Source organism: Thermobia domestica, chromosome 3 (assembly GCF_964235325.1).
Source record: "Thermobia domestica chromosome 3, izTheDome1.hap1.1, whole genome shotgun sequence".
NCBI classification, from domain to species: Eukaryota; Metazoa; Arthropoda; class Insecta; order Zygentoma; family Lepismatidae; genus Thermobia; species Thermobia domestica.
Genome location: NC_137456.1, coordinates 145,350,728 through 145,374,551, shown reverse-complemented (window position 1 = coordinate 145,374,551; position 23,824 = coordinate 145,350,728). Strand labels below are relative to the sequence as shown.

At 33.3% G+C, this 23,824-nt stretch overlaps 1 protein-coding gene across 32 annotated transcripts in view; it reads left to right on the top strand.

Annotated features, from left to right (window-relative positions):
* The window catches only part of LOC145680788 (uncharacterized), a 246,679-nt gene that overhangs the window by 114,012 nt on the left and 108,843 nt on the right, over positions 1 to 23,824 (top strand). For 16 of the 32 annotated variants that reach the window (XM_081751809.1, XM_081751808.1, XM_081751806.1 and 13 more), the window contains 14 exons: positions 13 to 66; positions 2,732 to 2,788; positions 4,279 to 4,335; positions 4,804 to 4,860; positions 5,330 to 5,386; positions 5,855 to 5,911; positions 6,380 to 6,436; positions 6,906 to 6,962; positions 7,431 to 7,487; positions 7,954 to 8,010; positions 12,155 to 12,211; positions 13,204 to 13,260; positions 18,634 to 18,690; positions 22,124 to 22,189. In XM_081751809.1, coding sequence (XP_081607935.1) covers positions 13 to 66; positions 2,732 to 2,788; positions 4,279 to 4,335; positions 4,804 to 4,860; positions 5,330 to 5,386; positions 5,855 to 5,911; positions 6,380 to 6,436; positions 6,906 to 6,962; positions 7,431 to 7,487; positions 7,954 to 8,010; positions 12,155 to 12,211; positions 13,204 to 13,260; positions 18,634 to 18,690; positions 22,124 to 22,189 — 804 coding nt within the window. The remainder of the gene's footprint in view (positions 1 to 12; positions 67 to 2,731; positions 2,789 to 4,278; positions 4,336 to 4,803; positions 4,861 to 5,329; positions 5,387 to 5,854; positions 5,912 to 6,379; positions 6,437 to 6,905; positions 6,963 to 7,430; positions 7,488 to 7,953; positions 8,011 to 12,154; positions 12,212 to 13,203; positions 13,261 to 18,633; positions 18,691 to 22,123; positions 22,190 to 23,824) is intronic. The other 16 variants (XM_081751814.1, XM_081751798.1, XM_081751800.1 and 13 more) reach the window with 15 other exon arrangements.

The following is a 23,824-nucleotide window of genomic DNA, read 5'->3' as shown; positions in this document are numbered from 1 at the left end:
TTTCTATTTCAGGCAATGAAAATCAAAACACAGGACAACAGTATGTCCCTGTATACAGTCCAAATGGTAAGCTATTTAATATATTATTTAATGTTTACTTGAAATAAATTTCTATCCTTGTCAGATTTAGTAAATTCAATACCTAGGAAAAATAAAACGTATTAAATTTACAGAAGAAATATGTCACAAGGTTAGTGTATTAATGTGATATCGGCGATACCGATAAATGTCTGTACTAAACTGATTCAACTAACTAATTGACTGATTCGACTAATTAATGACCCTCCTTCAACGAGTGAAAGAGTTTGTTAAGAACACAAGGAATTTGGACACAAGTATACGTGCCATTTCCTTTGTGTTTAAAATAAGTCTTTTGGGATTCACGTGTGACAAGGCTGAGTCAAAGGTCTTTGGACACCTGCATAAATTTAAAAATCCACGAGAAAAGTAGGGCCTATAAAGTGATGATGGAAACAGAGGTTTGATGAGGGACCGCATTTTTGAAGTGTATGTCATTCATGGCCGCCATCTTGAAATCCACCATTTTGGATTCAAGTCAATTTTTAAGTGGGAAGGGGGTATATGAAACATCAAATAACACTAGCTTGAACTCAGGAATTTGGTGGTGTAATTTGCATTTTTTCCTATCTTGTACAGTTTAGAAGTTATTAATGTTCAAAGCTGGGAAATTACCTTGATACTGACTCAGTTCTCTCTTTGTTCCAGGTGATCTAAAATGGGTCTGACACGTGAACAGAAGATCGAAATCATCCTTACATCAGGGGAACGCAGCTACCGAACAATAGCAGCTGACTACAACAGAGGCACCCAGACAGAGAACCGGTATCGCACAGCACGGTGGCTCACGTGATCACCAAATTCCGGGAGACGGGCTCTGTTCAAGATAGGGCACGTAGTGGGAGACCAAAGACTGCCGCCAATGAGGAAACTGAAACGGCGGTTGTTGCGTCGTTTGTCAAAAGTTCTAAACGAAGTACCCGTAGTGTGTCCCTAGCATGTGCAATAAGCTAATCCTCCGTTGTCCGGATATTGCACGCCAACCAGTGGCATCCGTACAAGCTGCACATGCAACATAAACTGAACGACGATGACCCTGATCGCCGGTTAGAGTTCTGCATGTGGGCTACTGAACAACACGAACTGGATCCTGCGTTTGCCAAGGGCATACTGTTCAGGCGTATTTCACTTTGAACGGGGAGGTTAATCGACATAATTGCCGACACTGGTGTGACGCAAATCCGAACTGGGTTGACCCGAGTCGAGAACATAGTCCAGCGAAGGTGATGGTGTGGTGTGGCATATGGGACACCCGCATCATTGGACCATTTTTCATTTACAACACTTTAACTGCACCACAGTATCTGATGCTGCTGGAGGATCTTGTGTTCCGTGCCGCACTGAACGCTGGCGGCATTTTCCCATCTTATTTTCAGCCCCTCCACTCTATGGACTTGGTGTCCGTGAATGGTTGGATGAACAACTGCTAGGGAAGTGGATTGATCGCCGTGGTCCCATGGAGTGGCCGCCCAGATCCTCTGACTTAACGCACCTTGATTTTTATCTATGGGGACATCTTAAACAGATAGTGTATGCTGAGACAATCCGTGATTTGAGACACCTGGAGGAACACATCCAACAAGCCTGTGACCAAATTTCAGGAGACATTCTCCTCCGTGTACAGTCAGAGTGGTTGTGGCGACTACAGTTGTGCATTGCATGGGATGGACAACACGTAGAACGTATTGTAGCTTCAGTAGCAAGGAAATTTCCCACATTTGAACATTAATAACTTTTAAACTATACAAGATAGACAAAACCAAATCACACCACTAAATTCCTGAGCTCAAGCTAGTGTTATTTGATGTGTCATACACCCCCTTCCCATGTAAAAAATTGACTTGAATCCAAAATAGCGGATTTCAAGATAGAGGCCATGAATGACCTACACTCCAAAAGTTGCGGCCCCTCATCAAACCTCTGTTCCCATCATTAGCTTGTACTTTTCCTTCGATTTTCAAACTTATGCAGTTGTCCAAGGACTTTTGACTCACCCTATATAAATTTCGTAATAGTACTTAAATACGAAAAATGAGTATGAATTATTGTAACCTCACTGAATTCAATAATTACGCAATTTGATCAAAACATAAAATTCTTAATATTTGATTGATATTACTTCGGTTTAGTTAATATTATAACGGATTTATAATGTAACTAGATTAGAGAAATTAGTGCATACTTCAACATTGTAATTTCACTAGTTTATCGGCTTTGTTCAAGACGAGAAAAATAGAGTTTCCACAGGAGACACACCAGTAGTATACTACTCTGACACTGACAGTTTAGTACTTAAGTATCGTACTTACCCGAAGTCAGTCAAAAATGAGGATAAGACGCACGTTTGCTTTTGGTTCCATGAACCCGTTAGTAAGAAAACAGTATGGCTTGTAATGAGTCAATAATTAGCATCAATTTGTAACCATAATTTAAAAAAATATTTTGCGAAACTTTCAGTATATAAATCGATTTTTTTACCAGAAGAATAATTTTTGGTTTGTTGTAGATTACATAGAGAAGTGTTCACAAATTTTCCTTAACTTTAATTTTACTAAAGAATTTGAATCTTTGAATGATTTATATTGTACATAACACACATTAAGAATTTCACATAAAGAGACCACATGAAAAAATATTTTATGTCCTGTTTCAGGTAATGTTGGAAGTCAAAGCACATGTCAACAAAATGTCCTTGTGTACACTCCTACTGGTAAGATTTTTTAATGCGTTACTTCTTTACAAAGTTATATTCTATGTATACCTGACAATTCAACAAAAAAATTAATGTCTGTCATGAAAACGTTGTTTTAATATTTTATGTTGAAAAATAAAATATAATGGTTTTACCTGAAGTAAAATACTAATGGTTAGAATACTGCTAGTAACAACTTTAGAAAGTTTAAAATTTTTCACATTGATAAATTTTGCATAATATTTCCCAGTAATAGGACATAATTTCTTAGGATAGTACTCTTTATCATGGTGTCTGAAATGTGGTGATCTATTCACTAAAATAATTGTCAACGTACGTAAACGACAGTTGTCGCTAATTGTTGACTTTGGATCATGTTTGGAATATACTCAAAAGTAATACTCGCGTTACTAGAATTAGCTTTGTACTGGGAATTTGTACTTTTCTGGGTTAGTAGATTATACTGAGGATGGTTGAGTCATACATTAAGTTACGTTCAAAAAAGACCAAACTTAGTGGCCAAACTAAATACGCAATTTCCAGCTGAACTGTAGAGTTCTGAGATATATCTAGGATAATGTCAAAAGGTTAGGGCACATGTTTCTTTGTTCGTGGTTTGGTTGCAAACTCGAAGATTTTCATTGAACATACTGATAAGAAATATAATAAGCTCAGTACGTAGTGAAGAGCATATTTTACTTTCCAGGATACTAATGCAAGAGAAACAAAAAATGATAAAGTGCTGTTTTTCTGTTAATATCTATCAGAAAGAGTCACTATAAGAAGTCCAAATCGTATCATCATGTAAAGATACAAATGTGCAAAAGTAAAAGTGGATGTTCTAAACGGACGTAGCAATTCTCGCATTTTCACATTTCAAAGGTATCTAAAACACCCAGAAATGCAGGCTGTTTGGAAAAGTTAAAGGATAGAAACGTATTTCATGTCTAAATACTCTTTAAAATAATATGTTAAACCTTCTCTTGAAATAACCAAAAATATAACATTTGCTAGTAATCTCTGGAAATTTATCTGTTCCAAACAGTCACTCTCGATTTCACCTATTTCTAATATAATAATGGTTTATTCCCGTAAACAATAATCGCAAAATAGCATGTCAAGAATAGTTTCCAATAAGTACCATATATATATATATATATATATATATATATATATATATATATATATATATATATATATATATATATATATATATGCATAACATAGATCCATGCATTCATTTTTGCTGATTCTACTTAACCCTTTGGAGAGCCTGGGTTTTGGGGTATTTTTTAGACTTTCAGTCAAGCAGCTGCTGCATCGTCACTATTTATCCCAAGATCATGGTTCATACCTCATTCTCTGCACAATGAAGCTGCCTTCCAAATGGTACCACTTGCATGCCCAAATAATAGGTTCCCCAAAGGGTTAAACTATCTTTAATTTTTGCAATAAATATTTGAGTAATGCAAAGTGCATCTAAAGAAGTTTCTTTGGTTTCCTTTCAGATAATCAACGAAACCCTGACACAAATGTGCAGAATATCCCTGTGCTCATACCCACAGGTACTTTTGAAAGTTTTATAGTGTGCACTTGTATTTAACATATTAAAGGGTAGATATTTCTAAAAATGAAATAGTACTATCTATTACCAAAATAACTTAATTTAACAAAATAATAAACTTTACGTTTAAGTTTAATGAAAATTATTAATTTATACAATTTGTATTAAATTCTTAATGCATAACATAGATCCATGCTTTCATTTTTCCTGATTTCACTTAACCCTTTCGGGATCCTGGGTTTTGGGGTATTTTTTAGTCTTTCTGTCAAGCAGCTACTGCATCGTCACTATTTATCCTAGGATCATGGTTCATACCTCATTCCCTGCAGAATGAAGCTGGCGTTCAAATGGTACCACTTGCGTGCCCATATCATAGGTACCCGAAAGGGTTAAACTATCTTTAATTTTTGCAATAAATATTTGAGTGATGCAATGCACATCTAAAGAAATTTCTTTTGTCTCCTTTCAGATAATCAAGGAAACCTTGACACAAATGTGCAGAATATCTCTGTTGTAAAACCCACAGGTACTTTTGAAAGTTTTATAGTGTGCACTTGCATTTACCATATTAAAGGGTAGTATATTTCTACAATTGAAATAGTACTATCTATTACCAAAGTAACCTAATATAACAAAATAATAAATATTACGTTTAAGTTTAATGATAATTATTAATTTATACTATTTGTATTAAAATCTTAATACATAACATAGATCCAAGTTTTTATTTTTCCTGATTTTACTTAACCGTTTGAGGTTAATGGGTATTGGGGTATTTTTTAGTCTTTCAGTCAAGCAGCTACAGCATCGTCACTATTTGTCCTAGGATCATGGTTCATACTTCATTCTCTGCAGAATAATGCTGGCGTTCAAATGATATCACTTGCATGCCCATATCATAAGGTCCCCAAAGGGTTAAATTATCTTTAATTTTTGCAATAAATATTTCAGGAATGCAATGTGCATCTAAAGAAATTTATTTTGTCTCTTTTCAGATAATCAAGGAAACCCTGACACAAATGTGCCGAATATCCCTGTGCTCATACCCACAGGTACTTTTGAAAGTTTTATAGTGTGCACTTGTATTTATCATACTAAAGGGTAGGTATTTCTAAAAATTAAATAGTATTATCTAATACGAAAATAACCTAATTTCACAAAATAATAAATTTTACGTTTAAGTTTAATGATAATTATTAATTTATACAATTTGTATTAAATTCTTAATGCATAACATAGATCCATGCTTTCATTTTTCCTGATTTCACTTAACCCTTTCGGGATCCTGGGTTTTGGAGTATTTTTTAGTCTTTCAGTCAAGCAGGCACTGCATCGTCACTATTTACCCCAGAATCATGGTTCATACCTCATTCTCTGCACAATGAAGCTGGCTTTCAAGTGGTGGCACTCGCATGCCCATATCATAGGTCCCCCAAAGGGTTAAACTATCTTTAATTTTTGCAATAAATATTTCAGGAATGCAATGTGTATCTAAAGAAATTTATTTTGTCTCTTTTCAGATAATCAAGGAAACCCTGACACAAATGTGCCGAATATCCCTGTGCTCATACCCACAGGTACTTTTGAAAGTTTTATAGTGTGCACTTGCATTTACCATATTAAAGGATAGTATATTTTTAAAATTGAAATAGTACTATCTATTACCAAAATAACCTAATATAACAAAATAATAAATATTACGTTTAAGTTTAATGATAATTATTAATTTATACTATTTGTATTAAATTCTTAATACATAACAAAGATCCATGTTTTTATTTTTCCTGATTTTACTTAACCGTTTGAGGATAATGGGTTTTGGGGTATTCTTTAGTCTTTCAGTCAAGCAGCTACTGCATCGTCACTATTTGTCCCAGAATCATGCTTCATACCTCATTCTCTGCACAATGAAGCTGGCTCTCAAATGGTGCCACTCGCATGCCCATATCATAGGATTCCAAAAGGGTTAAATCATTTTAATTTTTGCAAAAAATATTTGAGGAAAGCAAAGTGCATCTAAAGAAGTTTCTTTTGTCTCCTTTCAGATAATCAAGGAAACCCTGACACAAATGTGCCGAATATCCCTGTGCTCATACCCACAGGTACTGTTAAAAGTTTTATAGTGTGCACTTGTATTTACCATATTAAAAGATAGTATATTTCTAAAAATGAAATAGTAATATGTATTACCAAAATAACCTAATTTCACAAAATAATAAATTTTACGTTTAAGTTTAATGATAATTATTAATTTATACAATTTGTATTAAATACTTAATGCATAACATAGATCCATGGTTTCATTTTTCCTGATTTCACTTAACCCTTTTGGGATCCTGGGTTTTGGGGTATTTTTCAGTCTTTCTGTCAAGCAGCTACTGCATCGTCACTATTTATCCTAGGATCATGGTTCATACCTCATTCTCTGCAGAATGAAGCTGGCGTTCAAAAGGTACCACTTGCGTGCCCATATCGTAGGTACCCGAAAGGGTTAAACTATCTTTAATTTTTGCAATAAATATTTGAGTGATGCAATGCACATCTAAAGAAATTTATTTTGTCTCCTTCCAGATAATCAAGGAAACCCTGACACAAATGTGCAGAATATCTCTGTTGTAAAACCCACAGGTACTTTTGAAAGTTTTATAGTGTGCACTTGCATTTACCATATTAAAGGGTAGTATATTTCTAAAATTGAAATAGTATTATCTATTACCAAAATAACCTAATATAACAAAATAATAAATATTACGTTTAAGTTTAATGATAATTATTAATTTATACTATTTGTATTAAATTCTTAATACATAACATAGATCCAAGTTTTTATTTTTCCTGATTTTACTTAACCGTATGAGGATAATGGGTTTTGGGGTATTTTTTAGTCTTTCAGTCAAGCAGCTACTACATCGTCACTATTTGTCCCAGAATCATGGTTCATACCTCATTCTCTGTACAGTGAAGCTGGCTCTCAAATGGTGCCTCTCGCATGCCCATATCATAGGATCCCAAAAAGGATTAAATTATCTTTAATTTTTGCATAAATATTTGAGGAATGCAATGTGCATCTAAAGAAATTTATTTTGTGTCCTTCAGATAATCAAGGAAACCCTGACACAAATGTGCCGAATATCCCTGTGCTCATACCCACAGGTACTTTTGAAAATTTTATAGTGTGCACTTGTATTTACCATATTAAAGGGTAAATATTTCTAAAAATGAAATATTACTATCTATTACCAAAATAACCTAATTTTACAAAATTATAAACATTACATTTAAGTTTAATTAAATTAGTAATTTATACAATTTGTATTAAATACTTAATGCATAACATAGATCCATGTTTTCATTTTCCCTGATTTCACTTAACCCTTTCGGGATCCTCTGTTTTGGGGTATTTTTTAGTCTTTCTGTCAAGCAGCTACTGCATCGTCATTATTTATCCTAGGATCATGTTTCATACCTCATTCTCTGCAGAATGAAGCTGCCGTTCAAATAGTACCACTTGCGTGCCCATATCATAGGTACCCGAAAGGGTTAAACTATCTTTAATTTTTGCAAAAAAATTTGAGTAATGCAATGTACATCTAAAGAAATTTCTTTTGTCTCCTTTCAGATAATCAAGGAAACCCTGACACAAATGTTCAGAATATCTCTGTTGTGAAACCCACAGGTACTTTTGAAAGTTTTATAGTGTGCACTTGTATTTACCATATTAAAAGGTAGTATATTTCTAAAAATGAAATAGTAATATGTATTACCAAAATAACCTAATTTCACAAAATAATAAATTTTACGTTTAAGTTTAATGATAATTATTAATTTATACAATTTGTATTAAATACTTAATGCATAACATAGATCCATGCTTTCTTTTTTACTGATTTCACTTAACCCTTTCGGGATCCTGGGTTTTGGAGTATTTTTTAGTCTTTCAGTCAAGCAGCTACTGCATCGTCACTATTTGTCCTAGGATCATGGTTCATACTTCATTCTCTGCAGAATAAAGCTGGCGTTCAAATGATATCACTTTCATGCCCATATCATAGGTACCCGAAAGGGTTAAACTATCTTTAATTTTTGCTATAAATATTTGAATAATGCAATGCACATCTAAAGAAATTTCTTTTGTCTCCTTCCAGATAATCAAGGAAACCCTGACACAAATGTGCAGAATATCTCTGTTGTGAAACCCACAGGTACTTTTGAAAGTTTTATAGTGTGCACTTGCATTTACCATATTAAAGGGTAGTATATTTCTAAAATTGAAATAGTACAATCTATTGCCAAAATAACCTAATTTCACAAAATAATAAATATTACGTTCAAGTTTAATGATAATTATTAATTTATACTATTTGTATTAAATTCTTAATACATAACATAGATCCATGTTTTTATTTTTCCTGATTTTACTTAACCGTTTGAGGATAATGGGTTTTGGGGTATTTTTTAGTCTTTCAGTCAAGCAGCTACTGCATCGTCACTATTTGTCCTAGGATCATGGTTCATACTTCATTCTCTGCAGAATAATGCTGGCGTTCAAATGATATCACTTGCATGCCCATATCATAAGGTCCCCAAAGGGTTAAATTATCTTTAATTTTTGCAATAAATATTTCAGGAATGCAATGTGCATCTAAAGAAATTTATTTTGTCTCTTTTCAGATAATCAAGGAAACCCTGACACAAATGTGCCGAATATCCCTGTGCTCATACCCACAGGTACTTTTGAAAGTTTTATAGTGTGCACTTGTATTTATCATACTAAAGGGTAGGTATTTCTAAAAATTAAATAGTATTATCTAATACGAAAATAACCTAATTGCACAAAATAATAAATTTTACGTTTAAGTTTAATGATAATTATTAATTTATACAATTTGTATTAAATTCTTAATGCATAACATAGATCCATGCTTTCATTTTTCCTGATTTCACTTAACCCTTTCGGGATCCTGGGTTTTGGAGTATTTTTTAGTCTTTCAGTCAAGCAGGCAGTGCATCGTCACTATTTATCCCAGAACCATGGTTCATACCTCATTCTCTGCACAATGAAGCTGGCTTTCAAGTGGTGGCACTCGCATGCCCATATCATAGGTCCCCCAAAGGGTTAAACTATCTTTAATTTTTGCAATAAATATTTCAGGAATGCAATGTGTATCTAAAGAAATTTATTTTGTCTCTTTTCAGATAATCAAGGAAACCCTGACACAAATGTGCCGAATATCCCTGTGCTCATACCCACAGGTACTTTTGAAAGTTTTATAGTGTGCACTTGCATTTACCATATTAAAGGTAGTATATTTTTAAAATTGAAATAGTACTATCTATTACCAAAATAACCTAATATAACAAAATAATAAATATTACGTTTAAGTTTAATGATAATTATTAATTTATACTATTTGTATTAAATTCTTAATACATAACAAAGATCCATGTTTTTATTTTTCCTGATTTTACTTAACCGTTTGAGGATAATGGGTTTTGGGGTATTTTTTAGTCTTTCAGTCAAGCAGCTACTGCATCGTCACTATTTGTCCCAGAATCATGCTTCATACCTCATTCTCTGCACAATGAAGCTGGCTCTCAAATGGTGCCACTCGCATGCCCATATCATAGGATTCCAAAAGGGTTAAATCATTTTAATTTTTGCAAAAAATATTTGAGGAAAGCAAAGTGCATCTAAAGAAGTTTCTTTTGTCTCCTTTCAGATAATCAAGGAAACCCTGACACAAATGTGCCGAATATCCCTGTGCTCATACCCACAGGTACTGTTAAAAGTTTTATAGTGTGCACTTGTATTTACCATATTAAAAGATAGTATATTTCTAAAAATGAAATAGTAATATGTATTACCAAAATAACCTAATTTCACAAAATAATAAATTTTACGTTTAAGTTTAATGATAATTATTAATTTATACAATTTGTATTAAATACTTAATGCATAACATAGATCCATGGTTTCATTTTTCCTGATTTCACTTAACCCTTTTGGGATCCTGGGTTTTGGGGTATTTTTCAGTCTTTCTGTCAAGCAGCTACTGCATCGTCACTATTTATCCTAGGATCATGGTTCATACCTCATTCTCTGCAGAATGAAGCTGGCGTTCAAAAGGTACCACTTGCGTGCCCATATCGTAGGTACCCGAAAGGGTTAAACTATCTTTAATTTTTGCAATAAATATTTGAGTGATGCAATGCACATCTAAAGAAATTTCTTTTGTCTCCTTCCAGATAATCAAGGAAACCCTGACACAAATGTGCAGAATATCTCTGTTGTAAAACCCACAGGTACTTTTGAAAGTTTTATAGTGTGCACTTGCATTTACCATATTAAAGGGTAGTATATTTCTAAAATTGAAATAGTATTATCTATTACCAAAATAACCTAATATAACAAAATAATAAATATTACGTTTAAGTTTAATGATAATTATTAATTTATACTATTTGTATTAAATTCTTAATACATAACATAGATCCAAGTTTTTATTTTTCCTGATTTTACTTAACCGTTTGAGGATAATGGGTTTTGGGGTATTTTTTAGTCTTTCAGTCAAGCAGCTACTACATCGTCACTATTTGTCCCAGAATCATGGTTCATACCTCATTCTCTGTACAGTGAAGCTGGCTCTCAAATGGTGCCTCTCGCATGCCCATATCATAGAATCCCAAAAAGGATTAAATTATCTTTAATTTTTGCATAAATATTTGAGGAATGCAATGTGCATCTAAAGAAATTTATTTTGTGTCCTTCAGATAATCAAGGAAACCCTGACACAAATGTGCCGAATATCCCTGTGCTCATACCCACAGGTACTTTTGAAAATTTTATAGTGTGCACTTGTATTTACCATATTAAAGGGTAAATATTTCTAAAAATGAAATATTACTATCTATTACCAAAATAACCTAATTTTACAAAATTATAAACATTACATTTAAGTTTAATTAAATTAGTAATTTATACAATTTGTATTAAATACTTAATGCATAACATAGATCCATGTTTTCATTTTCCCTGATTTCACTTAACCCTTTCGGGATCCTCTGTTTTGGGGTATTTTTTAGTCTTTCTGTCAAGCAGCTACTGCATCGTCATTATTTATCCTAGGATCATGTTTCATACCTCATTCTCTGCAGAATGAAGCTGCCGTTCAAATAGTACCACTTGCGTGCCCATATCATAGGTACCCGAAAGGGTTAAACTATCTTTAATTTTTGCAAAAAAATTTGAGTAATGCAATGTACATCTAAAGAAATTTCTTTTGTCTCCTTTCAGATAATCAAGGAAACCCTGACACAAATGTTCAGAATATCTCTGTTGTGAAACCCACAGGTACTTTTGAAAGTTTTATAGTGTGCACTTGTATTTACCATATTAAAAGGTAGTATATTTCTAAAAATGAAATAGTAATATGTATTACCAAAATAACCTAATTTCACAAAATAATAAATTTTACGTTTAAGTTTAATGATAATTATTAATTTATACAATTTGTATTAAATACTTAATGCATAACATAGATCCATGCTTTCTTTTTTACTGATTTCACTTAACCCTTTCGGGATCCTGGGTTTTGGAGTATTTTTTAGTCTTTCAGTCAAGCAGCTACTGCATCGTCACTATTTGTCCTAGGATCATGGTTCATACTTCATTCTCTGCAGAATAAAGCTGGCGTTCAAATGGTATCACTTGCATGCCCATATCATAGGTACCCGAAAGGGTTAAACTATCTTTAATTTTTGCAATAAATATTTGAGTGATGCAATGCACATCTAAAGAAATTTCTTTTGTCTCCTTCCAGATAATCAAGGAAACCCTGACACAAATGTGCAGAATATCTCTGTTGTGAAACCCACAGGTACTTTTGAAAGTTTTATAGTGTGCACTTGCATTTACCATATTAAAGGGTAGTATATTTCTAAAATTGAAATAGTACAATCTATTGCCAAAATAACCTAATTTCACAAAATAATAAATATTACGTTCAAGTTTAATGATAATTATTAATTTATACTATTTGTATTAAATTCTTAATACATAACATAGATCCATGTTTTTATTTTTCCTGATTTTACTTAACCGTTTGAGGATAATGGGTTTTGGGGTATTTTTTAGTCTTTCAGTCAAGCAGCTACTGCATCGTCACTATTTATCCCAGAATCATGGTTCATACCTCATTCTCTGCACAATGAAGCTGGCTCTCAAATGGTGCCTCTCGCCTGTCCATATCATAGGATCCCAAAAAGGATTAAATTATCTTTAATTTTTGCAAAAAATATTTGAGGAATGCAATGTGCATCTAAAGAAATTTATTGTGTGTCCCTCAGATAATCAAGGAAACCCTGACACAAATGTGCCGAATATCCCTTTGCTCATACTCACAGGTACTTTTGAAAATTTTATAGTGTGCATTTGTATTTACCATATTAAAGGGTAAATATTTCTAAAAATGAAATATTACTATCTATTACCAAAATAACCTAATTTCACAAAATTATAAAAATTGTATTTAAGTTTAATTAAATTAGTAATTTATACAATTTGTATTAAATACTTAATGCTTAACATAGATCCATGCTTTCATTTTTCCTGATCTTACTTAACTTTTTGGGGATCCTGGGTTTTAGAGTATTTTTCAGTCTCTCAGTCAAGCAGCTACTGCATCGTCACTATTTATCCCAGGATGATGGTTCATACCTCATTCTCTGCAGAATGAAGCTGGCTTTCAAATCGTACCACTTGCATGAACGTATCATATGATACCCAAAGGGTAAACTATCTTTAATTTTTGCAATAAATATTTGAGTAATGCAATGTACATCTAAAGAAATTTATTTTGTCTCCTTTCAGATAATCAAGGAAACCCTGACACAAATTTGCCGAATATACCTGTACTCATACCCACAGGTACTTTTGAAAGTTTTATAATGTGCACTTGTATTTACCATATTAAAAAGTAGTATATTTCTAAAAGTGAAATATTACTAGCTATTACCAAAATAACCTAATTTCGCAAAATAATAAATATTACTTTTAAGTTTAAGGGGATCTGATACCTCTTCATTTAGGTTTCTAACTCTCCATTTGATGACATGTAAAATTTCATATGGTAATTTCTAACAAAGTATTGCAGGTAATGTTTTGAAATTTTTAATACAAATACACAAGACCCATATAAATCCAACCGCGGTCTCCAATTTACGTTACATGCTTTAGATTAATTGTAATATATTCTTCAGTAAGTTTGGCAACTATGCAGTGTATAGTATATGGATATATCTCTTTGAAGGAATTGAGAGCCCTCGGAACCTCTAGCCCTACTAGTTTTCGCGACACGTGGTAGTGTTTTATGAGGGCTTCAGGCTAAAAACCAATGTCGCCTCTGATCCTTTCTTTCTATTTTTTCCCCTTTTTTTCAAAAACTTGTTTTGGGCAGCTTTGCCCTTTTGTCGGCCGTCTATAGAAATAGCAGTCATACTCCCTGGAATTGTTGATTCTCGGTTGGAACAATCACTTCCTCTCCATCGTGAACCTCAGTATTAGATTCGGCAAACAAAAATAAACTCGAAGACAGTAAATGTAAAAAGACAGCAGCAGAAGTAGTTTGTATTAAAAATTTGCAACGAACAAAAATATTGTATCTAAATAACGTATGTGTGTTAAATGTACTTTATCATAATAAGAAGTTCTATATTGTTCTCGTATAAGATGCTATAAGTGCTCTACTTTGTAATAAAACTAAAAGTAATGTCTTTGAAAGATGGTATTAGACTTGGCAAAAACTGGTTTTGTGGGGTCAATGTAATAATTTCATACATATTATATTTTTATTCAATTTTCAGACATTAGTGTATTGGTAATATACAAAATGTACAGTACATGTAATCAGTGTACAATATTAAGATATTTTATTGATAATTGCTTTTTGGATGAGTTAACTTCAAGCATATAATAATTCTATTTTTTTTATAATGTAATTAATATAAATGTTTACACAGAGTATAAATGTTGTTTGACAATAGTAAGGTATTTTGTTGGGAAAAAATGCTTTTTGTAGGATCGTTTTAATTTCAGATATATAGTTTCGTTTTCATAAAGTAATTAATATAAATGTATCAACAGTATATGTCGTTAGTGTTAGAAATGTAGTGAAATATTTCGTTGATAATTGTTGTAGAATCATTTGAATTTTAACCTTATAGTCATTCAATGGGGTTTCATATTCTAATGGTTAGAGCGTTCGACTCCTGATCGCCTGGTTCTAGGTTCGATTCCCTGCTAGAATACTCAAATTATTGGCGTCTAACCCATCGTCGTGAGGCAAGCTGGGTAGCCATGTGATTAAAAGACATGACAGTCCATATAATTAATATAAATATATACACAGTACAAATGTTGTTTGACAGTAGTGAGGTATTTCGTTGATAATTTATTTTTATATGATGTATACTATTTTTATAATGGTAGAATGTGTGTATACTATTTATAAGATGTAGACCTATACATTTCTTTGTATAGACTTTTATAATGTATAATGAGTTTTTAAAATCAAGAGCGAAAGTTTAAAACCTTAGAAAGGGCGAATCTTGCCACAAAAGCGAGATGTACCCGTAGAAAGATTAATAATAATAATAACAATAATAATAATAATAATAATAATAATAATAATAATAATAATAATAATAATAATAATAATAATAATAATAATAATAATAATAATAATAGTAATGGAAGGAATGAAGACGTACTAAAGGAAGCTAGTAAAGGACGACAGATCATGAAGATAATAGGAAAGAGAAGTAAGAGCATGCTTACCTATCTTATTCGACACTCAGTTCGGACACCGTGTAAAATGAAATGAAATGAAATCTTTGAGTTTTACGTCACACGGTTATGCCGGTTAGGCTAAAGGAGACGGTGATTATGAAAAATGAATGAAATGGTGGAATGAAGAAAGTGGGAGGAAACGGGAGAACCCCGAGAAAACCCACGCACACTGTGTTTGTCCAGCACAAAGTTCACTTGGCGGGGGCTGGGATCGAACCCGGGACCCCAAGCACCAGAGGTGAACGCTCTACCACTGAGCCAACGCGGCCCCAGGGACACCGTGTAGATAGAGGGAAAGGCAGAAGAAAAAACAGGAAGTGGAAGACCAAGGATAGAAAAATCTATAAGTTTTACGTCCCACAGTTATGCCTGGTAGGCTAAAGGAGCTAGTGATGTTGAGAAATGAAGGAAATGGTGGAATACAGAAAGTGGAAGGAAACGGGAGAACCCCGAGAAAATCCCCACACATGGTGTTTGTCCTCCACAAAGTTCACTTCGTGCGAGCTAAGATCGAAATAAGAACGCCATGCATTAGAGGTGAACGCTCTACCACTGAGCCACTGCGGCCCGACCAAGGATAGATGCAGTAACGAAGAAGAGGCCTTATCAAATTATAAAACAGCTCTCCCAGGGAAGAGAAAAGTTTTAAAATTTCCATCTTGCCCATCAACCTATGATTGTAGTGAGGAAGATGATGATGATGATTATTATTATTATTATTATTATTATTATTATTATTATTATTATTATTATTATTATTATTATTATTATTATTATTATCAGTGGCGTATTTACGATTTTGTTTCGGGAGTCTTTACTAAATTTTGGTGGGCTTTGCCTGAAAATGTAAAAATTCTGCAAGATATTTCATATACTTTACTATAGTAAGTAAGACTTCAGGGAGGCTTAAGCCCGGAAGCCCCCCCCCCTAAATACGCTACTGATTATTATTATTATTATTATTTTATCGAGAATGTACTTCTGGGTTTCCCTCTAAAAAAATACACACATTATTTCCAACTATGGTTATCTTACTTTTTGCAAATGTGTCTAATTCAATATTGGTTTAAATAGTGGTTTTCAAGCTACGAGTTCTTTGACTAACTGAATAGTGCACGCCCCTTCTGGCTCACTCGCCACTATTTAATATTAAATTTCAGATGTCTTGATATATTTGCATAAGTTTATTATTTCTAAAATAAACATTACGTACAAGGTATATTCAAATTGATATCAAGTTTTTCTGACATTTGTATATTACGCATATCTTTCTTAATTTGCATTACTTACATTACCCCAGAGAACGAACAAATTTTAGAGTTCTGGTTTGATCTTCTCTTACAATAATAAGCAAATTTACGAGGAACAAATTTACCATTATTGACGATGCGGAGGGGAAAATATTTTCTGGACTAGGAAGGAATGTGTGTGGGTTCAGAGCAGAGGTCTGCACGGGCCGGAATTTTCAGCCCGGGCCCGGCCCGTGTATTTACAATGTGAGGCCCGACCCTAGTCCGAAATATGTCTTAGTATTTAGGCCCGAGCCCGGACTGAGCTCTGTGATAATCAAATGAGCCCGAAATACGTCCGAATTACAGAAACTTAATTATTAATTCAAAATTGTATTTTACTTACGGCAATTCGAGGTTTGATTTTGCAGTTGTGTTTTAAAAGTCCTCCAGAAAGAAAGGTGCAATTTGTATCGTTTTACACAATATTTACAAAGTTAGGCCAGAAAAAGTCCGAGAAATATGGTTGTATATTTAAAAATTCACAGCCCGAACCCAGGGGTGTCATTTAGGGAGCAGGGAGGGGCATTTGTCCCTCTGAGTTTGAGATTTATATATATTTTATCAATAGAATAGTAGTAAATCAGTGAAAAATGCAAAATTTTATATATATCAAGGGGTCTTGCCCCCCCAAGCCAAATCTGAAATGACGCTACTGCCCGAACCCCTCCCGGGCCCGAAGTCATGCATGCTTTGTAGGCCCGAGCACATGCAGACCTCTAGTGCAGAGGCGTTTCAAGTGGTGAGCGACTGCCCACGGCCTTGCATCTTTAGGGACCTCGCAAAGACCAACGAGCCTAAAACGATTTGGCACTCACTTTTGTCGATGCAACAATAGAAACAAATATGAATTCGGACTTATTTACAGAAAAACAATACATAAGGCTTCAAACTAACTTTTCATCTATTTGTACATATCAGATCGCTAGCATTCGCGACAAGCGGCGAGTTTATTTTAAGATTGCATGTAAGTCTTTATCGTTGAGATGAATTGTTTTCGATAAATTTTATTATAATTAGCAATTTTTAAAAAAGGGGGCAGGAAGGACTCGTAAACCTTACTCGCCTTGCTGTGCAGATGGTATGGTCAAAATCAATACTGGATAGTGAAAGTGTAAGTATAAAGGGTAATATGGAACAGAGAAACAAAAGAGAACTTCTTCAGAAGGGAATTGGGAGGGAAGGGGAGGGGAGGAGAGTACAATACTGTAACACTTGAAATGCGTCTTGATCTGTATACTTCAACAAACTTTTCTTATTAGATTACGCAATTTCTAGTTTCTTACTCCGATTAATCAAAGTGTTCTAATGTTCTCGGAGGGAGTCACCGCCTCTTCCTTTAATCCGTCCGTGGTGTCATTCAGTTTTGCTTTTTGATACTAATTCAAAATGCTTTCCGAAACAACTTGCCTTCTTGTGATTGCAGGGGGTGGGAGAAACAAACCAACCGTGAAAGGAAGAAAGAAGTGGTTTTGGGCTCTTACAGTCCAGACCATTCTAACCACTGAGAAGTGAGAATCATAACATGATTTTTCTGGCAAGAGCGTCCTTTTAAAAGCAGCTAACAAGCAAACAGATGGTCAGCCCCCTCCCCTCTGCAGCATACTTTTTATTCTGTGTTGCCAAACTTACTGAAGAATATATTGCAATTAATCTAACGCATGTAACGTAAATTTGAGACCGTGGTTGGATTTATATGTGTCTTGTGTATTTGTATTAAAAATTTCAAGTTATTACCTGCAATAATTTGTTAGAAATTACCATATTAAATTTTACATGTTATCAAATGGAGAGTTAGAAAACTAAGCGAAGAGGTATCAGATCCCCTTAATGATAATTATTAATTTATACAATTTTTATTAAATTCTTAATGCTTAACATAGATCCATGCTTTCATTTTTCCTGGTTTTACTTAACCCTTTGGGGATCCTGGGTTTTGGAGTATTTTTTAGTCTTTCAGTCAAGCAGCTACTGCATCGTCACTATTTATCCTAGGATCATGGTTCATACCTCATTCTCTGCAGAATGAAGCTGGCTTTCAAATCGTACTACTTGCATGACCATATGATAGGTTCCCCAAAGTGTTAAACTATCTTTAATTTTTGCAATAAATATTTGAGTAATGCAATGTGCATCTAAAGAAATTTCTTTTGTCTCCTTTCAGATAATCAAGGAAACCCTGACACAAATGTGCAGAATATCCCAGTTGTCAAACCCATAGGTACTTTTGAAAGTTTTATAGTGTGCACGTGTATTTACCATATTAAAAGGTAGTATATTTCTAAAAATGAAATAGTACTATCTATTACCAAAATAACCTAATTTCACAAAATAATAAATATTTCGTTTATGTTTAATGATAATTATTAATTTATTCAATTTGTATTAAAATTTTGATACATTAAATGATGCATACAGAACTATATAATACATATCTCGAAGCATTCAGAACAACGCTCAGTGCTTAATTTCCTCATTTTAGACCATAGGCTGTATATGAGGCACATCGTTTTCTTTAATTAAATTACGAATTAAGAAAAAAATTATGAATCGATAAATAATGCACAATATTCACAAATTTCGTTAAATTTCCCTGAACAACTAATAAAACTAAGTTTCATAACTAAAGAACTTGAAATTTCATTACACCAGAGAAAAAAATCACACCATAGATGGTATGTATCATTTGCCGCACAAAATTTAGTATGAGTTGCTGCTTACATATCTAGAATTTTGTCATATACAATTATCCTTGCAAATGCTTCTTATTCGCAATGATGAGCTGCACAGTGCATAACATTGCAAATTACTTCGTCTATTTCTCAATTTGCATCATTTTCTACATATTTGATGAATTGTTATCTAAACATTTATAATGGTAGCCACAAATATTCAATCTGAGGTGTTAGGTAACGACATGTTTTGTATTTTGCACACTCTTAGGGATTGCAATTTTATAATTACGGTTTAGTACACAAATTACATTATGATTATTATTCTTTAATTTTTATCCATTTTGTAGCTTACAACGTGGTTATCTAATAAGTTAGGCAAAGTGAAAATAAGCACATTTCTATTCCTCCCATTCACAACATAATAGCAACTGGTTATCATAACATAAATAAAAAATGTGGGACACTAAATTTAACCCAATTCAAAGTACATATTAAAGTGAGTACTACTTTGCATTCGTTCTGTCACCTTCAAGAAGAACCTGGACCGTCCATGTTTACAGGATAGTACAGAAGAAATACGCTGTCAGGTCGTAGTTACCTTTGACTATACTATGTTCGAACAATCATTCTAGAATTGTTTCCCCAGCAAATACGAACTTACCATTACAAACATTGATAATTATAGTGTTATAATGCTAGCTCCTCACCTCTCCTTGTAAAACAGCCTCAAGTTACTGAATCCTACAATGAGGTCAAAGCAGGAAAGAGTCCAGCCCACACCAGCATAACCTGCGTGTTATGATTGTGGTATTGTTAATGCTTGTAGTTCCACAGCGCCAAGAGGTCCTGCACATTAGTCAAACCAAATAGCTCCCGAACTCTTGGACACGTTAACTCGTGCTCATTTGGGAGGTATTCAGAAGGACTTTCTCTTCCAGTGGGTACGATATGCATTCTGAAACTGCCTACTTAATTTTACGGAAAGGTACGCCATACATTACCTGTACCAATTAGTGATGTAATCCACCTGAACTAGTCAGATGTTTGCACTCGAAATATACCAGTCTCACCAACGTCCATCTTACAATGCATATTCAGGAGTCCAATAGTACATAACAGTGAACAATTTAGGACTGTAACAGCAAGTTTTATCGCCTTACATTTTTTGTCGGGGATACCAACACCACCTCCACTTAAGGTCATTGCCTTGCTTGCTCGTTCTCCATCATGAAGAGCCAAGCATAGAAAAACTATTCTTTCATTCTTTAAAGCTTTGGACAAAGTGGACAGCATTAATTAATTTCTTCAGTCCTTCTTCTTTCTTAACACGAACTTGCTAGTTACTATGACTGGGTTAATGCAAATTACAGATAAGTGTAACGAAACAATGCAAATTTTAGTTACATCAATCTTAACTTAAAGCAAATGTTTCCATTGTAAATGCTACCTACATAATTGTGCTTCTATGAGTGTCTGATTAAAATTTTTCGTCTGAAAATTCTAGTTGATGAGAAAGTCTTGGATATTTATGAGTGTCGTATTTTAATATGGCATCATTACATGTGTCCGATTATACATAAAACCTTTCTAACTCTCGTAAAGAAGACATAAGTGTTTTATTAGTGATATAGACATATAATAACACCATATTTTAGCTTAGCATCACATATATGATAAAATAAAATTTTAGTATCATTTAGATCGAATTTCACAGTTCGCTGGGAAATATATTTGCTATTGTATATTCGTTATGACCTTACTTAGAAAGTTTCCTATATGTATAAACCCTTGTATAACAGGACGTGAGGAAATCAGAATGAAGAAGTGAAAGTGATACATATGAAATAACATCAATCATTTTGATAAGACAGATCGTCATCTGAGCCTATTTAGTATATGTCTTTCTATTCCTGCTTCTCTGCAAACATGCCAGAAGTTTAATCATGTTGATGGACGATTATGTATATCCAAATTCCGGAAGATTTTTAAATACAGTAGAGACTAAAGCGGTATCCTAAAACTTCTGCTAATTCACCTTGAGCAGAATACGATTGATGATGTGACTCTGGGAGTATTTCCACTCCGGTCACTTCCTCAAACCCCCATTGCTATGCACGATAAGAACTGTCTCTTTTCGCTTCATTTTTGTTATAGAATTCATTATCACTGAGTTGAAAGGTGTCTAAAGTCAGATTCTTTATCATTGTTAAATTGCGTAGTTTTTAGTAATAATGTCATTTCAGTCATTTCATTACGTGCTTGGGGGACGTCTCTTAAATAAGTACTTTTTCAGTTTGTTGGTCACTTGCTTCACTCTTGCAGTCCCAACGAGATATTTGTTTTTGATCATAATTTAGAACGTATTTTCCTACTTTAAGAGCCTAAATGAATAAATACTTACTATTAACCGTTTTAAGGTCATAACAATCTGAGCCGTGGTGTTGAGTATCATATATTATTTACTCCTCGGATAGTTTTGTAGTATTCTGGGTAACAGACGAAGTAAATATGTTAATAATACTTTCAATTGTTTCTTCAAAATAACATCGAAATGTTACATAGAAGACTACCATATTTCAGCATAAATACTAATATTCCTATTTCATTATCTCCAGAATGTATTTAACTACGTCCTACCTTTTTGTAGACTATTTCTCACATTTGTAATTTTAAGCAATACATATGGTAATTAGTTTTAATTTGCGAAAGTTTATCAAGCGACGTTTCTTGAGATTTTCAGATAATAATGAAAACCCAAAAACAAGTACACAGAATTTACCTGTCTACAGTCCTACAGGTAATTCTAGAATGTTTTAATTACATTTGATATTAAATTACCTCTTAAATAATATAACAATAGAGGTTAGCTTCCGACATTCCTTTTATCTTAATTTGTAAAATACATACTTTATGCAGTAACATTCAACAAGTACGATAAGGACACACGTTTTAATGAAGGTACCTTTTTCCTCATTCCAGGCAATTATGAAAATCCTAACGCAAATCAGCAGCAGGGTGTCCCTGTTCACATTCCTATTAGTACAGGTATGTCTATCAGTTTCGAAGGCTTAATTTATTTTTTTAACGTATGAGACTGTAGTCAATTCTGATAAACAATATATTGATAATACTATTCAATAATAATACTTATAATTGAAATAATTTAAAGTTCCATCTCAAAATATTTACGTCATATACACAAACGAACTTGGTAGAGTAAAAACGCGCAACATTATTTCGTCACTATTCATTATACTGTAGGATATTCAGTGAAGTCGTCATTCTAGTTGTCTTCTGGTTCAGTCCAGTGCAAGTGGTACAAATTTGGCACACTTTCCTGTACTTAAAGACATTAACGAAAGAGTTATGCTCATCATCATATAGTAGTTCAGCCAAGCTACCATATGAAATTAAGTATACTGTTACTTTTGTATTAATAGCAATATATTGATCAATTATATCCTAGTCCATATCAGTGATTGGGATATTGGATCTACAGCTGTGACGAGGTTTGCCATTGACAAAACTGGTTAATCCTCTTTTAAATACACGAAACAACTCTTGAAATAAAGTCCTTTCAATATAAAACCACAATGAGTCTATGCATTTCAGCAGGTTTAGTGATTTTCACGAGCAGGAATCTCAAAACTAAACTCACCTTCACACTTTACAAATTTTCGGGGCGCGTCATCATTTTAAATGTCTCCTCGGAATGGTCAGAATCCGCAGTACTAAACTCTAAAACATATAAAAATGCTATTTATATGCAAATTAATTGTTAATCACATTAAATAACACTACAGTTATATCCGTTGTAAACTTTTATCTATCTTTTCTTTTAATAATAATATACACACCTTTGATAGAGTGATATGTCTTGTTTCACTATTTTACAAAATCAATTAAAATCAATTCAAAATACATCGAATACGTTTTTACAAAACAATATATAAAATTTCTTAACATCTTTTAGTTAGGGAACAAAATGTACGTGATATATAAACATCCAGAATATAAGTAAACAGATCTGCCAGAGTACTCTTTTCCTTCCGTCCCGAATGTACTAGTGGATAATCTTTCTGAAATAGTAATATTTTGTGGGCTATATAGATGTATATAATTATTCAAAGTTTATTTTTGTTTCCGCAATTTCAAGTACATTACGTATTACCATATTATGTAAAAAGAACTGAGTGAGGTACAGCTTGAAAATATTTAGTGAAATAATGACATACAACGTACAACATATTAGAAATGTGTCAAAAGGATATATCCTGCATCTGCAATAATTAAGGATGCATAAAGATCGACTCTCGGTATGGCAAAATGTCACAGTAATTACTAACGTCAACATGATGCTGATATTTCTATGTTATGAGAGCACTACATGTGTCATAACGTTTTTCACAGAGTTATAATGTAATTGATTTACTTTGTTTTTTAAGTATACAAGAGCCCGCAATTGAATTCCAGGATTACTTTTCGGAAAGCGTTACTAGCAACTCTGAATCCTTATCTTAGATATATGTGGTTACGTTTCAAACTGACACTATAGCATGATGACTTTGCAGTGTTTGAGCTTGACTAAGCTCAACATATTAAGTGGGATGTGAGCAGGAGAGGTTTGTTGTATGATCGATGTCGGAATTTGAAATGGGTAATCAAAATTAAGAGTATATA